At 37.7% G+C, this 20,750-nt stretch overlaps 2 protein-coding genes across 2 annotated transcripts; both read left to right on the top strand.

The window, feature by feature from the left end:
- Window positions 1–3,740: 3,740 nt before the first annotated feature.
- LOC119766207 lies at window positions 3,741–9,583 on the top strand. The gene is made up of 5 exons (XM_038250642.1): window positions 3,741–3,765; window positions 8,673–8,745; window positions 8,817–8,949; window positions 9,047–9,180; window positions 9,366–9,583. Exons 1-5 carry the CDS (start codon window positions 3,741–3,743, stop codon window positions 9,550–9,552), a joined length of 552 nt encoding a protein of 183 aa, XP_038106570.1. The 3' UTR covers window positions 9,553–9,583.
- A 9,971-nt stretch (window positions 9,584–19,554) lies between these two features.
- Window positions 19,555–20,485, top strand: LOC119766206. Its single transcript, XM_038250641.1, has 5 exons — window positions 19,555–19,561; window positions 19,606–19,678; window positions 19,750–19,882; window positions 19,980–20,113; window positions 20,299–20,485. The coding sequence occupies exons 1-5, from the start codon at window positions 19,555–19,557 to the stop codon at window positions 20,483–20,485; spliced, it is 534 nt and encodes a 177-aa protein (XP_038106569.1).
- Window positions 20,486–20,750: the final 265 nt, after the last annotated feature.

Below are 20,750 nucleotides of genomic sequence, written 5' to 3'. Positions count from 1 at the left end.
TTTTTTAATAAATACATAAATAGCAAGCCGTGAGTTTATTTTTAAATGACGAAGGGTCTCTGGTTGACCGACAGAATTCCTTCATTTTTTTTTTTTAATAAATACATAAATAGCAAGCCGTGAGTTTATTTTTAAATGACGAAGGGGGATGTGGGGCATAATATTGAGCAATCACTGTGAGGGCTCTACTGTCGTGTGCCAGGAGCGAGCTCTACTGCCTAATGTCACAACTGAGTGACACTCACCGTGAGAGCCAGTCTTTGGCTCTCAGCAAACGGTGGCTCTCACTCAACCGCGACGTGTGTCGGCCGAGCAAGCAATCGGCCTCTTTCGTACGACGGCGCTCGCGAGGTAAGCACACGCGCTGGGAGCTTCTCGTCTCGAGCCGAAAGCACACCAGCCAATCAGTGAGCAGTATTTTTCTACTAGAAAATTCTTGCAAAATTCTTACAGAATTCTGACAAGGCTGCTAGAATCATTCTAGCAGGATTCTTACAGAACCAATTCTGTAAGAAAATCTCGTATCTGGGACGCAGCGTAAAAGAGCATTCTTTTATTACGTAACGCAGTTGTTGGTGTGGGTTGATAAATAACTAAAGTTGAACTTTAGTTGAACTAAAAAAAGTTTAATGCTGTTACTCGGTGAAGCAATAACGTTGCCCAGGCACGAAATATTATAGCAGAGCTGGTTCTGTAAGAATCCTGCTAGAATGTCACTACATTTATGTATCTATAAGAAAATGGAAACTGTGTTAGAACTCGGCTAGAAACCAACCAACGAATGCCTGCTCATTTAGGTACACTTCTTTTATTACGTAACGCTAAAATTTGGATTTAAAAATACTTAACTCGTTCGAACCTCCCACCCCCTCAACCTACACCACCAACAGCGTTACGTAATAAAAGATGCTCTTTTAAGCGGTATACGCACTTCGGAAGGAACCGGTCAAGAAAAAAATCAATTGAGCAGCAGCGGCAGCTAAAGCAAGCCAGAGAGGGTGAAGAAAAGCCCCAAGAAATCGCTCCCTCTCCTTTGTTCTGCTGTTCGTAAAGCCATTTCTTGACCCCTTTCCTTCCGATCAGCGTACTAGCCTTTACGCTGGTGGCGCTGCGTGGTGGTAGCTGCCCTGTTCATAGAGTTATCTACGTGCGCATGTATTGCGTGAACGTACACGAAAAACATTGAGGTTAAATTTTGTACCCGCCAGCAAAACAAATGGAGTGCTAGTGTGCGTGAGCTCGGGCTTAGATAACTCACTATTACACTATGAAAATATCCATGGCTAATCCAAGGAACCAAAAGGTGCCAACAGAAATGTTCGTCAAAAAGAGGTGCCGCAAAAAAACTTTTTTGATCAAATGTTCGAACAAATCAGCAACAATTATCTCATCAATACCGAACCGGCGCCGGCTCAGGTGCTCAGCACGTCCTCGCTGGCAACGTTCTCTCTCTGATTTTTCTTCGCGATTGCGTCGAAGAACTTGGACATCATCCTAGAAGCTGCTTATGGAATTGTGCTTCGGCAAGGAGCAAACCGCTTCTACTGAAACTTAACAGGTCACCCCACATTCGGTATCGGACGGAAGTTTGATTTGTTAATATGGTGTCAGTCGAAGTACAAGTACTTGCCCCTTATTTAAAAAATATGCCTAATGAAAAAATAATAATAAATATACAAAATTATTGTTTAAGTGATGTTCTCGCTATCATGTTAGAATAGATTTTTTATTTATATTTATTTTATTTCACAACTTGACTTTGCGCATGATGAATAAAAGCACAATTCCCCGGCACAAGCATCTACGAATCGCACCTCACAATCCTTTTTAGTAAACGTCTTTATAAGTTTTACATTAAAATCGCGATCCAAATGAAAACTGTTCAGGTTAAGCAAATTATACCAGGCAGAGTCGATGCTTGGAAGAACTGAGTCGCGCTGAGCGAACGGAACTGGTACTGCTTCTTCTGCACCTGCGGCTTGCGGTATTTGAACGCGTTCAGCACGTAACCAAGAAGATTTCAACTGATTTCCCGACGAGCAGTACTCCTAGCACCAGCCTTTGACCAGCGGAACATCGATCACCCATCGACATTGTCCCGACGCATGTTGAACGGCCGCGGCACCCACAGCAACAACATCCCGTTTGGAGGAAGCAGTCCTTCAAGAGGAATGCAACACTTCCAGCAGCGGTGCGACGAACCAATTAAAACCTGGAGGGGGGAACAAAATAATGTCTTTAATCACAGAAAAAACAACTGGTTCGAAAGATGATCGTTTTTTAAACAACTGATAGTTGAAACAAGAATTGCCTATTTAACTTGAAAAGTTTGAAAAGAATATTGAAACTCACCATGCGAGATTAAAGCTGCCAGAAATAAATGAATTAACAACAACAACCATGCGAGAACGATGCTTAGCGGAACAATGAAACTTATGACTTTGGTCAGTTATCAAGGACGGCTAGCTCAGTCCTTTCCAGGACAAAAGACCATCAACTCAAAAGTAGTCGTAGACCTAAGCTACTGACTACTCATCACTCAGGGTCGGCACGAACTACTAGGCGGATTCAGGTAAATACGGATAGGGTAATAAAAATCACGGAACCACACTTTTCAACATAAAACGAGTAATTTTTATTGAAGCGTGTATTTGTGTGTGGGTGTGGGCGTGTAAAAACAAACTCCGGGACAACGTACCGTACTGCTGCAGCTGGTCCTCGGGCTGAACGCCTTCGGCGTTACCTCTACGATGGCCGGTCACAGGAGCGCACTCGACTGTGCCGCCGGAACTCCCAGGGGGGGGGGGTCGTTGCAGCCACGTAACGGTTGTAGGCTGTTGTTGCTTCCGGAACGCTTGAGCTGCTGGGTTGGGAACCGCGGTTGGATGTCGAGCGAGCGTTGCTGAACTTCCGCGCGGGCAGGCGTCTTCCCTCTTTGACGAATCGGCAAGCCCCGGAGTCCACCGATTTGGGCTCGCCGAGAGGGGAACCTCCTTGATGTTTATGGCGCGTTCCGCGCCAGAGGTCTAGGGGTCTTTGACGATTAAATGTAGGCAACGGCACCGCCGCGCTTACAAGCCTAGATTGACCAGATCCCGTGTGCCGTTGAGGTCCAACGGATTGACTTCCGCCGGGCACTTCCTCCAGGAAAGCGTAGCGGGTGCAGCACAGGACGACACTGACACTCAAGGACACTCAACCGAACACACGGACGCCTGAAGATTAAAAGAGGCCGATCTTCGGGATCGGCGAACCAGGTAGACTTCTCCCTCCTATTTTCCCTGGAGGGAAAACCACCATTTTCCATCCCACCCATTGGTGCCGTCTCGACGCGACACCGTCAAGAACGGTCTTGTTCGCAGCGGTACGAAAATCCCTTCGCTGCTAATGTAGGGTGTGATGTTGTGTTTTGGGGAATTAAATTAAAAAGTGAAGGTTCGTTCAAGAACTGTGACCAACGGTTACACTATCCACCACCCCGGTGAAAAAAAATGTGAAAGCACGACGAGGTTTCGCATTTTTTTACATTAATGCTTTCCATAACCGCCGTCGACTTCTACTAGATTCGTGGGTGTGGACTAGGGTGCCCAGAATATGGGCAAATGTTTCAAAACCTCGCTCCACAAGCCGAAAACTGTTCCCTAGGGTATTCTAAGCCTCTGTGCAAAATTTGAGCGAAATCGGTCAACATTAACCCATTGATACTCGGGCATGAAGTTTGTATGGGAAAAATCGTCAAAATGTATGGAGAATCGGCACAGTTTCGTAATTCTCCCTGTAGGTGGCGTTGCGAGCGTCCAAAGTTTGCCAAACGTGAGATTCTAATGTGAAATTTAATGCCCAACAACTTTGTAGAAGAGTGCAAGACGATCCGAGTTAACCCCAAAAAGTTATTAGCATTTTAGTGAAGTGGTCTCCAACCGACATGACCAAAGGGCCTAATCCGGTATTGCCACTAAGGAAAGCAAGCATAAAATTGTAATTTTGAGATATTTTTTGTAAAACAATGAAAATAAAATCAACAAAATATGAATTAGACTAAATCGATCCAGCTGAATCCGAATTTAAAGGTTGATAGACGAAATTTTCAAAGAGACGCAAGACATTCAAGATGGCGGCAAAGATGGCGGCTGTATAGAAAACCCTTAACACAAAGGGTATTATGCGACCTACAAACGACTACTCAAATTTAACTAATCTTGGGGCTCTAAACACGATTAAGACCACTACAGACTTCCAAACAGACAATGTTATTCAAACCAAAATGGCGGCCAAGATGGCGACTGTATAGAAAATCCTAAACATAAACGGTATTATGCGACCTGCAATCGACCACTCAAATTTAACTAATCTAGGGGCTCTAATTACTATTAAGACCACTACAGACTTCCAAACAGACAAGGTTATTCAAACCAAGATGGCGGCCAAGATGGCGGCTGTATAGAAAATCCTAAACACAAAGGGTATTATGCGACCTGCAATCGACCACTCAAATTTAACTAATCTAGGGGCTCTAAACACGATTAAGACCACTACAGACTTCCAAACAGACAAGGTTATTCAAACCAAGATGGCGGCCAAGATGGCGGCTGTATAGAAAATCCTAAACACAAAGGGTATTATGCGACCTGCAATCGACCACTCAAATTTAACTAATCTAGGGGCTCTAAACACGATTAAGACCACTACACACTTCCAAACAGACAAGATTATCCCTCTACAACCCAACCCCGCCTTCAGACGGGCTTCGATTTAAAAAATCGGCAAAAATCCATTGTTCAACAAATTTTTGATCTTTAAAAAGCATTGGAAAGAAGAACCCTTAAATTATAAAAACTGTGTGGGTTGGAAGTACTTGATTAATGTGACTTCGTCAATGTTTTTAAAAATGTATTTTTTTAGAGGTCAGCTTTTGCTGTGTTTTTGACTAACATAGACTTTGAGTAAAAAGAAGTATGCAGTAATTTTTCTAGTGCCCCAGGCTATGCCTCTAAGCATTTATTTACTATTTAGATGATTATGGTGCCATTACATAGCAGAAAATGTTAAAAACATGCAAAAAAAATAAAAAAGTTACGTTAAAACATGAAAAAATTAAATAGGCAAAATGTAATGATAGGAGGTGGTAGAATATGCGAAATACTACCTAAAACAAACATAAACTTAACAAAATAAATGTAAATTAAAATACTTAAAACGAAACAAGGAAAATATAAAACAAGAGAAGTAAAGTTTTTCGTAGAAAAAAAGTTGCTCAAAATGACCTCCTGAATACGAGAAAAATAAAAATATTTAAAAAAAAATTGGGCAGCAAGGGTTATTTAAACCAAGATGGCGGCTGTATAGAAATTCTAAACACAAAGGGTATTATGGGACGGTCAGCTACAGCCCCGTAGAATGTGGATTGACCTGAAAAATAGTTTAAGTAAATCGATTATTTAATATAGTTTTAGCAATTATAATAACACTTTCTTCTGTTACGGGCTTCTATGCTATCTTAAAAAAAATAATCTCCTTGAAATTTAATAAACATTTCAATCGAAAATTTGAATTTGGCTTCACAAGTATTGAAGAAATTATTTGAAATGAATTGTTTTTAGTTTTTAGTATTTCAGTATTTTAATGATTTAGTAGTTCAGTATTTGAGTATTTAAATATTTTAGTACACTCAATCCCCGGTAGTTGGTCACTTTTTCGATTGACACTTTTTTAGTTTGTACCCCGTTGGTTTGACAAATTCTAAAAAGTGACCCCTTTCGTTTGACAACAGTTAGTGTCAAATCATCGGGATTTCAGTGTGTTTTAGTATTTTATTATTTTAGTTTTTTAGTATTTTAGTATTTTAGTATTTAAGTATTTTAATATTTTAGTATTTTAGTATTTTAGTATTTTAGTATTTTAGTATTTTAGTATTTTAGTATTTTAGTATTTTAGTATTTTAGTATTTTAGTATTTTAGTATTTTAGTATTTTAGTATTTTAGTATTTTAGTATTTTAGTATTTTAGTATTTTAGTATTTTAGTATTTTAGTATTTTAGTATTTTAGTATTTTAGTATTTTAGTATTTTAGTATTTTAGTATTTTAGTATTTTAGTATTTTAGTATTTTAGTATTTTAGTATTTTAGTATTTTAGTATTTTAGTATTTTAGTATTTTAGTATTTTAGTATTTTAGTATTTTAGTATTTTAGTATTTTAGTATTTTAGTATTTTAGTATTTTAGTATTTTAGTATTTTAGTATTTTAGTATTTTAGTATTTTAGTATTTTAGTATTTTAGTATTTTAGTATTTTAGTATTTTAGTATTTTAGTATTTTAGTATTTTAGTATTTTAGTATTTTAGTATTTTAGTATTTTAGTATTTTAGTATTTTAGTATTTTAGTATTTTAGTATTTTAGTATTTTAGTATTTTAGTATTTTAGTATTTTAGTATTTTAGTATTTTAGTATTTTAGTATTTTAGTATTTTAGTATTTTAGTATTTTAGTATTTTAGTATTTTAGTATTTTAGTATTTTAGTATTTTAGTATTTTAGTATTTTAGTATTTTAGTATTTTAGTATTTTAGTATTTTAGTATTTTAGTATTTTAGTATTTTAGTATTTTAGTATTTTAGTATTTTAGTATTTTAGTATTTTAGTATTTTAGTATTTTAGTATTTTAGTATTTTAGTATTTTAGTATTTTAGTATTTTAGTATTTTAGTATTTTAGTATTTTAGTATTTTAGTATTTTAGTATTTTAGTATTTTAGTATTTTAGTATTTTAGTATTTTAGTATTTTAGTATTTTAGTATTTTAGTATTTTAGTATTTTAGTATTTTAGTATTTTAGTATTTTAGTATTTTAGTATTTTAGTATTTTAGTATTTTAGTATTTTAGTATTTTAGTATTTTAGTATTTTAGTATTTTAGTATTTTAGTATTTTAGTATTTTAGTATTTTAGTATTTTAGTATTTTAGTATTTTAGTATTTTAGTATTTTAGTATTTTAGTATTTTAGTATTTTAGTATTTTAGTATTTTAGTATTTTAGTATTTTAGCATTTTAGTATTTTAGTATTTTAGTATTTTAGTATTTTAGTATTTTAGTATTTTAGTATTTTAGTATTTTAGTATTTTAGTATTTTAGTATTTTAGTATTTTAGTATTTTAGTATTTTAGTATTTTAGTATTTTAGTATTTTAGTATTTTAGTATTTTAGTATTTTAGTATTTTAGTATTTTAGTATTTTAGTATTTTAGTATTTTAGTATTTTAGTATTTTAGTATTTTAGTATTTTAGTATTTTAGTATTTTAGTATTTTAGTATTTTAGTATTTTAGTATTTTAGTATTTTAGTATTTTAGTATTTTAGTATTTTAGTATTTTAGTATTTTAGTATTTTAGTTTTTATTGTTGTTTTTATTTTTTTTATTTTTTTTTTGCCATCTTGGCCGCCATCTTGGTTTGAATAACATTGTCTGGAACATTGTTTGGAAGTCTGTAGTGGTCTTAATCGTGTTCAGAGCCCCAAGATTAGTTAAATTTGAGTAGTCGTTTGCAGGTCGCATAATACCCTTTGTGTTTAGGATTTTCTATACAGCCGCCATCTTGGCCGCCATTTTGGTTTGAATAACCTTGTCTGTTTGGAAGTCTGTAGTGGTCTTAATCGTGTTCAGAGCCCCAAGATTAGATAAATTTGAGTGGTCGTTTGCAGGTCGCATAATACCCTTTGTGTTTATGGTTTTCTATACAGCCGCCATCTTTGCCGCCATCTTGAATGTCTTGCGTCTCTTTGAAAATTTCGTCTATCAACCTTTAAATTCGGATTCAGCTGGATCGATTTAGTCTAATTCATATTTTGTTGATTTTATTTTCATTGTTTTACAAAAAATATCTCAAAATTACAATTTTATGCTTGCTTTCCTTAGTGGCAATACCGGATTAGGTCCTTTGGTCATGTCGGTTGGAGACCACTTCACTAAAATGCTAATAACTTTTTGGGGTTAACTCGGATCGTCTTGCACTCTTCTACAAAGTTGTTGGGCATTAAATTTCACATTAGAATCTCACGTTTGGCAAACTTTGGACTCTCGCAACGCCACCTACAGGGAGTATTACGAAACTGTGCCGATTCTCCATACATTTTGACGATTTTTCCCATACAAACTTCATGCCCGAGTATCAATGGGTTAATGTTGACCGATTTCGCTCAAATTTTGCACAGAGGCTTAGAATACCCTAGGGAACAGTTTTCGGCTTGTGGAGCTGGGGGTCATTTTTTCTGGGCACCCTAGTGTGGACAAATAAACCTACAATTCTCAGGTACACTATCTTTAAGACGCGCGAGATCATGAACCTCCACAAAAACATCCCAAAATACATTATAAACAATCAAAACATTACAGCATGCGACAAATTAAAATAATAAATTAACGAAAAAACATTTAAAATAAATTAAAATAAAAGTTTTAAATCATCTCGAAATATGGGGTAGACAACTCTATTCTAATGTTGGCCAACATAACAAATTCTACAATATTTACATTTTTAGATCACTTTCGATCCGTGAGGGGTGATTCAACAACAAGTTGACCCCTGCAGCAAACTGTCTCTGCAGTTGACAGAAGCTAAAACGTCACCGACATGTCATGCAACCGAACTGTCAAAGCATGTTTACAAATGCTTGATTATCAGTTCGATCGGCATGTTTTATTATATCCGCGCGAGTGTTTCGGCGTGTTTATGCGGTTTTTGGACAAAATTTACGGTAAGTACCATGGTATTGGTGAACTAATCTTGACGAAGAACATCTTCGTTCAATTTCATTCAATTTTTCAGCTCATTCAAGGCTGTGGCGGGTGATGTTTTGCTGCCAGTTCGCAGTCTTCGCGCGGAAGACTGGACTGCAGAAAAATCCCCTGAAATCCCGGGATTGACCGTGTTCTCCATCTTGGCGAGCAAGAGGAAACAGGTAAGCTAGTGTACACATTAAAATCGATTTTAAAACGATCACAGCGGATCGTAAATTAGTGGTGATTTAGAAAATCGTAACCACTTTTCCTTTTCAGGTTTGGCACTTTGGCCGTCGGTCAGCCCCCTCACTGCCGCTCTACGGACTCGGCGCTCGGACGAAGGACACTACGGATGACTCCTTCGTCGTCCACCGAACCGCCAGCGCAGCTATGGACTGCCAACATAGAAGGTATGCTTTTGAACATTAGCAACACCAACTATTTTCTATGCTCTTTTTACGACTGGGAACTTAATCCATCAGTCTGCGAGCAACACTTTCACAATTTCACAACATAAAAATAAATAAATTTTCACAACACATAACATTCATAGTACGGTTTTAATTCATTTATTTCATTTTCTTTATTTTTGCAGGTTCACACTGCCAACACACTTCTTCCGCGGATGTGCGTCGGGTCATCAGGTTGGACCAGCAGGATGTTCCGAGGGTAACGATATCATCCCTCACCAACACCTGTGGCCAATCAACCATCAGTCGACGACACCACCTAGAATTAGAATGTGGCGAATGAATGTGTGTTACCTGGGAAAATTTAAATAAACTTTTTCAAATTTTCCTCCACGATTTCCATCAGCGGGAAATCCGGATCTTTCTCCAGCAAGTCCGAAATCAACTTCTGGGTTTTCACAAGATTCGGGTCAGACTCATCCAACACCTTTCCGTTCATCATTTTCCTGAATAATTTCCTAATTTTCTTAAATTCCTTTCTCAGTTCCTTGTTGGGTTTCGTAGGTTCAAATTTCGTAATTTCTGTGGGTTCTTTTTCATGTGAATCCATCCAGCAGGGCAATCTGGCCAAATCAAAAATCTGAACATGGTTTTAGCATGTACCAAAGTGGTACATATGTGTACCTTTAAGGATTTTTGATGTACTTCAAGGGTTCGATAAGTCGCCTTGCCCTGCTGGAAAGATAGCTGTTTTTTTGCAAAAACAAATAAAAAAACTAACTTTAAAGTATAGTCTGATTCAATTTTCGTTGCTGATTTGTTCGAACATCAATATGGCGACTTGTATCAGAAGAAAGTGAGGCATTTTCGCTAGTTTTAACTGTTCTGTGTTCTGCGTGCACATCCGCAAACATCGACCACACACATACTAATACAAAGCGCCACCAAGAGGCAAAAGGTAATTACGAATATTGTTGGCACTTTCGTTTCGGTTTTGCAAATAAATGTGTATGGACATTTTAAACGAAGGGCGAGGGGATCAAAAATCCAAATTTTAGCGTTACGTAATAAAAGAAGTGTACCTAAATGAGCAGGCATTCGTTGGTTGGTTTCTAGCCGAGTTCTAACACAGTTTCCATTTTCTTATAGAATGGTCCTGGGTTCGATACCCATCTGCTCCCAACGAGAAAGTTCTGGACTCATTGAATTTGGAAATTAATGAAAAACATGAAGCTCACGGCGTTCAATCCCCTGTCCTTAGGATTGGCAAACAAAATGCTTTCCACTTTACCGTGGAGCATTGGTAGCTTCAGTAGGACTTAGACTGATATAGTTGAATCCAAGAAACGGACGAGAATAAAGTTGAATGCAAGGTAGTAGTGCGTCGTAGTGGTGGTGCATATCGCGTTACCGTGCATCTGTCTATCTTCGACTTGATCCTGCACAAGATCACCTTGCAGAGAACCTTCAGGATTATGCACAGCAGCATGATGCCACGCCAGTTATCGCAGATGGCGAGATCCCCCTTCTTGGGAACCTTCACCAAGATGCCCTGCATCCAGTCGGCCGGAAATGTCACGGTGTCCCAGATTTTGCTAAATAGCCGATGCAGCATCCGAGCTGACAGTTGGGCGTCAGCTTTAAGCATTTCTGCGGTGATCCGATCTATCCCTGGCGCTTTTCCGGACTTCATACACCTCACAGCTTCCTCAATCTCTCTCAGCGTAGGTGGATTAGAATTCACCCGGTTGATACGCCTCACGTTAGGCGGTTGATACTGAGCGGTTGGACGTGGATTCGAGACTTGTAGCAACTGCTCAAAATGCTCGAACCATCGTCTCAGCTGGTCAGCTGGATCGGTTATCAGCTGGCCGCTCCTGTCTTTCACCGGAATTTGTGTATTCGTCCTGGCACCACACAAGCGTCGCGATACGTCATAGAGGAGGCGCATGTCACCATTGTTGGCAGCTTTCTCTCCCTCGTCGGCAAGGGAATCTGTCCAGGCTCTCTTGTCCCGCCTACAAGAGCGTTTAACCGCCTTTTCCAGATTAGCGTACTCTTGGTGGGTACGTGCCTTCGTCGATCAAATTTTCGAACAAATCAGCAACAATTACAAGTTTGATAATCAAACTATATTTAAAAGTTAGTTTTGTTATTTGTTTTTGCAAAACCGAAACGAAAGTGCCAAAAATATTCGTAATTACCTTTTGCCTCTTGGTGGCGCTTTGTATTAATATGTGTTGTCGATGTTTGCGGATGTGCACGCAGAACACAGAACAGTTAAAACTAGCGAAAATGCCTCACTTTCTTCTGATACAAGTTGCCGCACACACCAATTTCTCATTACTGAATTCAGTTAAATTTACTGAAATCTGCACTACTGAAATTTTCAGTAAATGAAAACTTGCTGAAATTTCAGCAAACTTTGACAGCTCCATACAAATTTTAACTGATGTTCAGCGAAAAACTAACTGAAAATTTCAGTAGTGCAGTTTTCAGTAAATATTAACTGAAAGCGAACATCAGAATTTGCTGTGCATAGAGCTATGTAAGCCCGATCTCACACACACTAGCACCCCATTTGTTTTGCTGGCGGGTACAACATTTAACCTCAATCTTTTTCGTGTACGTACACGCAATACATGCGCACGTAGATTACTCTATTCTTTTATTACGTAACGCAGTTGGTGGTGGTCGCCATATTGAAATTACTTGAATATTCATACCCGTGGTACTACCCAGTCAACTCAACCGGAATTAAATTCGAATCGTTTAAGTATTCCGTTTCAAACGCAACAACCGAACTGAATTCCGTTTCAGAATTCCGATTGAGTTGACTGGGCAGTAGGTTCAAGTAGGATTACACACTTTTGTGTAATCATATGGTACGTTCGTTTGAAATGCCGGTGTGGCACTGAGTGCCGCACTCGTCGGTGCCAGTTTTGGTTCAATCGAACGTCATTTGTCAGTGCGCGTGGAACTCGAATGAAACTGAAAAAATATTGAGTGCGGCACTAGAGTTTCAGTTCCAACATGGCGGCGAAACTCGTGCGGAACTAGCGCGAGTTTCTTCAAAGAAACACTTTGACAGCTCTGAGTGCGGCACTCAGTGTGAAACTAGCCATCAAACGAACGTATCAATAGTTGAACTAAAAAAAGTTTAATGCTGTTACTCGGTGAAGCAATAACGTTGCCCAGGCACGAAATATTTTAGCATAGCTGGTTCTGTAAGAATCCTGCTAGAATGTCGCTACATTTCTGTTAGAATTCTATAAGAAAATGGAAACTCCCAGTCACGACGTTCTAGCAGGATTCTAACAGAGTTCTTACAGAGCTGGATATTCTTACAGCATTCTAGCAGAAATGTTCCACCGTTCTAGCAGGATTCTGACAGAACCAGCTCTGCTAGAATATTTCGTGACTGGGCTGTGTTAGAACTCGGCTAGAAACCAATCAACGAATGCCTGCTCATTAAGGTACACTTCTTTTATTACGTAACGCTAAAATTTGTATTTTTTGACCCCCTTGCTCTTCGTTTACAAATTTCTAAAAAATGCTTAACTCGTTCGAACTTCCCACCCTCAACCCACACCACCAACGTCGTTATGTAATAAAAGAATCTCTTTTACGGTGGTGGCTCTGCGTGGTGGTAGCTGCCGTGTTTATTACACTATGAAAATATCTATGGCTAATCTAAAGATTCAAAAGGTGGCAACAGAAATGTCCGTCCAAAGAGGTGCTGCAAAAACTTATTATTTTTTGATCAAATGTTCGAACAAATCAGCAACAATTACAAGTTTAATAGTCAACTATACTTGAAAGTTAGTTTTGTTATTTGTTTTGCAAAACCGAAACGAAAGTGCCAAACATATTCGTAATTACCTTTGCCTCTTGGTGGCGCTTTGTATTAGTATGAGTGTGGTCGATGTTTGCGGACGTGCACGCAGAACACAGAACAGTTAGAACTAGCGAAAATGCCTCACTTTCTTCTGATACAAGTTGCCGCATTCTTTTATTACGTAACGCAGTTGTTGGTGTGGGTTGAGGGGGTGGGGAGTTCGAACGAGTTAAGTGTTTTTTTGAAATGTGTATGGACATTTTAAACGAAGCGCGAGGGGGTCAAAAAATTCAAATTTTAGCGTTACGTAATAAAAGAAGTGTACCTAAATGAGCAGGCATTCGTTGGTTGGTTTCCAGCCGAGTTCTAACACAGTTTCCATTTTCTTATAGAATTCTAACAGAAATGTAGCGACATTCTGGCAGGATTCTTACAAAACCAGCTCTGCTAAAATATTTCGTGCCTGCACTCAAAATCAGAATAACCCTTAAGGTGAAGCCGTAGATCATTTTCGAAGAAATTTGATCATCACTATAAAATATTCTGTATTAAATTCAATTTAACGAATTTCGGCACCAAAATGAATCAGCATGTGCCGGTTGTTGCAATCTTGAAGCCACTGAAGGAATTTTTGATCTAAATCAATTGTGCTTCAAAATTTATATAATTTTGTGGCACAGTCATTGACGTCCTAATGGCAATCATTGATTAATGACGATTTCCATAACTTTACAAGGAATGGGATAATCGTTACCAAAAGGAATCAGCATGTGTAGGGCACTATTCTAAACAACTTGTTGAAGGAATTTTGTCAAAATATTGAAAGTGACGCAAAATTTATATCTTTGAACGAAAAATCATGACAATGATGGAAGTCTTCACGTTAAAAGGGTACTTTTTATCCTTTTTTCAAGTTTACCCGTCTTCACCCTTTTGAAAGGGTACGAGGGCGAAACCCTTCAAAAGGGTACTGGCCCAGTACCCTTTAAAAGGATACTTCCTAGTCAAATCAATCCGAATTCTGAAACGGAATCTAATTAGAATCGTATACAAATTCCGTTTCAAACGCAACAACCGGTTGTTGCGTTTGAAACGGAATTTGTATACGATTCTAATTAGATTCCGTTTCAGAATTCGGATTGATTTGACTGGGTGGCCATGGAGCGGCGCGCTCACTAGCGACATCTATGAGTCAATTTTGTTTTGTTGAAACAGTGCTGCCATCTGTTGTAATTTTTCATAATTTCTTTAAGCATTAAATTTTATTAGGAAAATGTTTTTTATTGTTTTAAATTAATATTTACAGTTCAAAATAAAATGTAATCCTTAGTAAATCACATGCTTTGAGTATTGCGCTGTTCGATTTAAACCGAGGGGCGTGACAATGGCCTTAATAAATTAATTTTGGCATTTAATATATTAAGGAATTAAATTCCTCTTGCCATTTGACATTTTACAGAACCACACCTGCTTTATTGAAAACGTTGGTTTGCTTTGTGTCTCTTTCGCGCTCGACTGTCAAGTTTGTTTTGATTTAATTTTGTGATGCAGCAAGCTGCAACGCAGGAAAAATTTATGGAGCAGCACCGGAAAAGGACAAACTGCCGGAGAGCATCGGAACATCCAACGCCATCGAATTCCACCGCAAGTGGAAACTTGTTCATCTCAGCTGGACAGATTGTTCCGCTAAGCATCGTTCTCGCATGGTGAGTTTCAATATTCTTTTCAAACTTTTCAAGTTAAATAGGCAATTCTTGTTTCAACTATCAGTTGTTTAAAAAACGATCATCTTTCGAACCAGTTGTTTTTCTGTGATTAAAGACATTATTTTGTTCCCCCCTCCAGGTTTTAATTGGTTCGTCGCACCGCTGCTGGAAGTGTTGCATTCCTCTTGAAGGACTGCTTCCTCCAAACGGGATGTTGTTGCTGTGGGTGCCGCGGCCGTTCAACATGCGTCGGGACAATGTCGATGGGTGATCGATGTTCCGCTGGTCAAAGGCTGGTGCTAGGAGTACTGCTCGTCGGGAAATCAGTTGAAATCTTCTTGGTTACGTACTGAACGCGTTCAAATACCGCAAGCCGCAGGTGCAAAAGAAGCAGTACCAGTTCCGTTCGCTCAGCGCGACTCAGTTCTTCCAAGCATCGACTCTGCCTGGTATAATTTGCTTAACCTGAACAGTTTTCATTTGGATCGCGATTTTAATGTAAAACTTATAAAGACGTTTACTAAAAAGGATTGTGAGGTGCGATTCGTAGATGCTTGTGCCGGGAATTGTGCTTTTATTCATCATGCGCAAAGTCAAGTTGTGAAATGTTATAAATATATATAAAAAATCTATTCTAACATGATAGCGAGAACATCACTTAAACAATAATTTTGTATATTTATTATTATTTTTCATTAAGCATATTTTTTAAATAAAGGGCAAGTACTTGTACTTCGACTGACACCATATTAACAAATCAAACTTCCGTCCGATACCGAAAGTAGAAGCGGTTTGCTCCTTGCCGAAGCTCAATTCCATAAGCAGCTTCTAGGATGATGTCCAAGTTCTTCGACGCAATCGCGAAGAAAAATCAGAGAGAGAACGTTGCCAGCGAGGACGTGCTGAGCACCTGAGCCGGCACCGGTTCGGTATTGATGAGATAATTGTTGCTGATTTGTTCGAACATTTGATCAAAAAGTTTTTGCGGCACCTCTTTTGACGAACATTTCTGTTGCCACCTTTTGGTTCCTTGGATTAGCCATGGATATTTTCATAGTGTAATAGTGAGTTATCTAAGCCCGAGCTCACGCACACTAGCACTCCATTTGTTTTGCTGGTGGGTACAAAATTTAACCTCAATGTTTTTCGTGTACGTTCACGCAATACATGCGCACGTAGATAACTCTATGAACAGGGCAGCTACCACCACGCAGCGCCACCAGCGTAAAAGAGCATCTTTTATTACGTAACGCTGTTGGTGGTGTAGGTTGAGGGGGTGTGAGGTTCGAACGAGTTAAGTATATTTTTTGAAATTTGAATGGACATTTTAAACGAAGGGGGAGGGGGTCAAAAAATCCAAATTTTAGTGTTACGTATTAAAAGAAGTGTACCTAAATGAGCAGACATTCGTTGGTTGGTTTCTAGCCGAGTTCTAACACAGTTTCCATTTTCTTATAGATACATAAATGTAGTGACATTCTAGCAGGATTCTTACAGAACCAGCTCTGCTAAAATATTTCGTGCCTGGGCAACGTTATTGCTTCACAGAGTAACAGCATTAAACTTTTTTTTAGTTCAACTAAAGTTCAACTTTAGTTATTTATCAACCCACACCAACAACTGCGTTACGTAATAAAATAATGCTCTTTTACGCTGCGTGGTGGTATAGCTGCCTCGTTTATTACAAAAAGGTGCAGGTGGTTATGTTACACATGACCAGTATGACAAAGAACTTTGCAAGATGATTGTTGAAATTTTCGATTAGAATGTCCGGTCCAAATTTCCCCATGATTCCCTTATAATTACACAAGACAACTCTTTTGTGAATAGTTTTAAGACATAATATCAACAATTATCGTGTGAGCAGCAGCGCCGGGAGGATGGATTTTTGTGGCGTTCTTTTTGTGCTGTATTCGTGATCGTGTTCATATCATGCATGCGGTGAGGGGGGTCATTGTGCTAATGAATATTATTGCGCGTCATTATCGTGTGAGCAGCAGCGCCGGGAAGATGGATTTTTGTGGCGTTCTTTTTGTGCTGTATTCGTGATCGTGTTCATGTCGAATTATGTGGAAGGTGCGAAGCCGCGTGTTAGGATTCTTGTGTCTTTGTTGTTTTATCTGTGTTTCCATCTGGAGTATTAGTTTTAAAATTATTTTTATTTTTTACAGCTTCCTGGAATCATTTATTTTAAATCAAATGTCTACATGTAAATTTGTAGTTTTAGCAATTATAATAACACTTTCTTCTGTTACGGGCTTCTATGCTATCTTAAAAAAAATAATCTCCTTGAAATTTAATAAACATTTCAATCGAAAATTTGAATTTGGCTTCACAAGTATTGAAGAAATTATTTGAAATGAATTGTTTTTAGTTTTTTTAGTATTTCAGTATTTTAATGATTTAGTAGTTCAGTATTTGAGTATTTAAATATTTTAGTACACTCAATCCCCGGTAGTTGGTCACTTTTTCGATTGACACTTTTTTAGTTTGTACCCCGTTGGTTTGACAAATTCTAAAAAGTGACCCCTTTCGTTTGACAACAGTTAGTGTCAAATCATCGGGATTTCAGTGTGTTTTAGTATTTTATTATTTTAGTTTTTTAGTATTTTAGTATTTTAGTATTTAAGTATTTTAATATTTTAGTATTTTAGTATTTTAGTATTTTAGTATTTTAGTATTTTAGTATTTTAGTATTTTAGTATTTTAGTATTTTAGTATTTTAGTATTTTAGTATTTTAGTATTTTAGTATTTTAGTATTTTAGTATTTTAGTATTTTAGTATTTTAGTATTTTAGTATTTTAGTATTTTAGTATTTTAGTATTTTAGTATTTTAGTATTTTAGTATTTTAGTATTTTAGTATTTTAGTATTTTAGTATTTTAGTATTTTAGTATTTTAGTATTTTAGTATTTTAGTATTTTAGTTTTTGTTGTTTTTATTTTTTTATTTTTTTGCCATCTTGGCCGCCATCTTGGTTTGAATAACATTGTCTGGAACATTGTTTGAAGTCTGTAGTGGTCTTAATCGTGTTCAGAGCCCCAAGATTAGTTAAATTTGAGTAGTCGTTTGCAGGTCGCATAATACCCTTTGTGTTTAGGATTTTCTATACAGCCGCCATCTTGGCCGCCATTTTGGTTTGAATAACCTTGTCTGTTTGGAAGTCTGTAGTGGTCTTAATCGTGTTCAGAGCCCCAAGATTAGATAAATTTGAGTGGTCGTTTGCAGGTCGCATAATACCCTTTGTGTTTATGGTTTTCTATACAGCCGCCATCTTTGCCGCCATCTTGAATGTCTTGCGTCTCTTTGAAAATTTCGTCTATCAACCTTTAAATTCGGATTCAGCTGGATCGATTTAGTCTAATTCATATTTTGTTGATTTTATTTTCATTGTTTTACAAAAAATATCTCAAAATTACAATTTTATGCTTGCTTTCCTTAGTGGCAATACCGGATTAGGCCCTTTGGTCATGTCGGTTGGAGACCACTTCACTAAAATGCTAATAACTTTTTGGGGTTAACTCGGATCGTCTTGCACTCTTCTACAAAGTTGTTGGGCATTAAATTTCACATTAGAATCTCACGTTTGGCAAACTTTGGACACTCGCAACGCCACCTACAGGGAGTAACGTCATGATTCGAAATCCGGACACTTAGTAGCATATCATTTTTGTTATAGCTGGCAAAAAATCATATAATAAGTGGGAAATGTAGAAATATCTTAAGGATGTAGTATAAACAGTCAGTTTCAAGAAAATGCAAGCAAAATATGTCTTTTCTAAAAAAAATTCATCAGAATTTTAAAATTAAAATGACTTGTTGTGCTTCAAATCCCGGACACTGATAAAAGCTGATTCGAAATCCGGACACTTTTGCTTCGAATTCCGGACACTCGATTTTACTTATGAATCCCACAAATTTGGACTGAAATGTTAGTGAATGGCATTCTTTAGGTCTCAAATAAGCTGTTAACATCAAAATAATCGATATTTTATATAAAAAAATGCTAAAAATTAAGGAAATCAAAACCATAAATTTCTGCTTTGCCTTCCCGGTGCTTCGGCGCCTATGAAATATTTCACGTGAAATGTTTCACATTTTTGATAATCTTATTATTTTATTCAATTTAATTGTTTTGACATTAACTACAGCGTTCGAACAAATTTTAAATGAAAGTTGATGTTGGAATTCATCAAATAACACAGTTTTGACATTCATAATGCGAACTTATATCCAAATAATTGATAAAACAAGATGAAGTGTCCGGGTTTCGAAGCGTCCGGGAATTCGAATCATGACGTTATTACGAAACTGTGCCGATTCTCCATACATTTTGACGATTTTTCCCATACAAACTTCATGCCCGAGTATCAATGGGTTAATGTTGACCGATTTCGCTCAAATTTTGCACAGAGGCTTAGAATACCCTAGGGAACAGTTTTCGGCTTGTGGAGCTGGGGGTCATTTTTCTGGGCACCCTAGTGTGGACAAATAAACCTACAATTCTCAGGTACACTATCTTTAAGACGCGCGAGATCATGAACCTCCACAAAAACATCCCAAAATACATTATAAACAATCAAAACATTACAGCATGCGACAAATTAAAATAATAAATTAACGAAAAACATTTAAAATAAATTAAAATAAAAGTTTTAAATCATCTCGAAATATGGGGTAGACAACTCTATTCTAATGTTGGCCAACATAACAAATTCTACAATATTTACATTTTTAGATCACTTTCGATCCGTGAGGGGTGATTCAACAACAAGTTGACCCCTGCAGCAAACTGTCTCTGCAGTTGACAGAAGCTAAAACGTCACCGACATGTCATGCAACCGAACTGTCAAAGCATGTTTACAAATGCTTGATTATCAGTTCGATCGGCATGTTTTATTATATCCACGCGAGTGTTTCGGCGTGTTTATGCGGTTTTTGGACAAAATTTACGGTAAGTACCACGGTATTGGTGAACTAATCTTGACGAAGAACATCTTCGTTCAATTTCATTCAATTTTTCAGCTCATTCAAGGCTGTGGCGGGTGATGTTTTGCTGCCAGTTCGCAGTATTCGCGCGGAAGACTGGACTGCAGAAAAATCCCCTGAAATCCCGGGATTGACCGTGTTCTCCATCTTGGCGAGCAAGAGGAAACAGGTAAGCTAGTGTACACATTAAAATCGATTTTAAAACGATCACAGCGGATCGTAAATTAGTGGTGATTTAGAAAATCGTAACCACTTTTCCTTTTCAGGTTTGGCACTTTGGCCGTCGGTCAGCCCCCTCACTGCCGCTCTACGGACTCGGCGCTCGGACGAAGGACACTACGGATGACTCCTTCGTCGTCCACCGAACCGCCAGCGCAGCTATGGACTGCCAACATAGAAGGTATGCTTTTGAACATTAGCAACACCAACTATTTTCTATGCTCTTTTTACGACTGGGAACTTAATCCATCAGTCTGCGAGCAACACTTTCACAATTTCACAACATAAAAATAAATAAATTTTCACAACACATAACATTCATAGTACGGTTTTAATTCATTTATTTCATTTTCTTTATTTTTGCAGGTTCACACTGCCAACACACTTCTTCCGCGGATGTGCGTCGGGTCATCAGGTTGGACCAGCAGGATGTTCCGAGGGTAACGATATCATCCCTCACCAACACCTGTGGCCAATCAACCATCAGTCGACGACACCACCTAGAATTAGAATGTGGCGAATGAATGTGTGTTATCTGGGAAAATTTAAATAAACTTTTTCAAATTTTCCTCCACGATTTCCATCAGCGGGAAATCCGGATCTTTCTCCAGCAAGTCCGAAATCAACTTCTGGGTTTTCACAAGATTCGGGTCAGACTCATCCGACACCTTTCCGTTCATCATTTTCCTGAATAATTTCCTAATTTTCTTAAATTCCTTTCTCAGTTCCTTGTTGGGTTTCGTAGGTTCAAATTTCGTAATTTCTGTGGGTTCTTTTTCATGTCAATCCATCCAGCAGGGCAATCTGGCCAAATCAAA

The sequence above is a fragment of the Culex quinquefasciatus genome, chromosome 2 (assembly GCF_015732765.1).
Source record: "Culex quinquefasciatus strain JHB chromosome 2, VPISU_Cqui_1.0_pri_paternal, whole genome shotgun sequence".
Classification (NCBI taxonomy): Eukaryota; Metazoa; Arthropoda; class Insecta; order Diptera; family Culicidae; genus Culex; species Culex quinquefasciatus.
The sequence above is the reverse complement of the archived record's forward strand: the minus strand, read 5'-3'. Positions and strand labels throughout refer to the sequence as shown.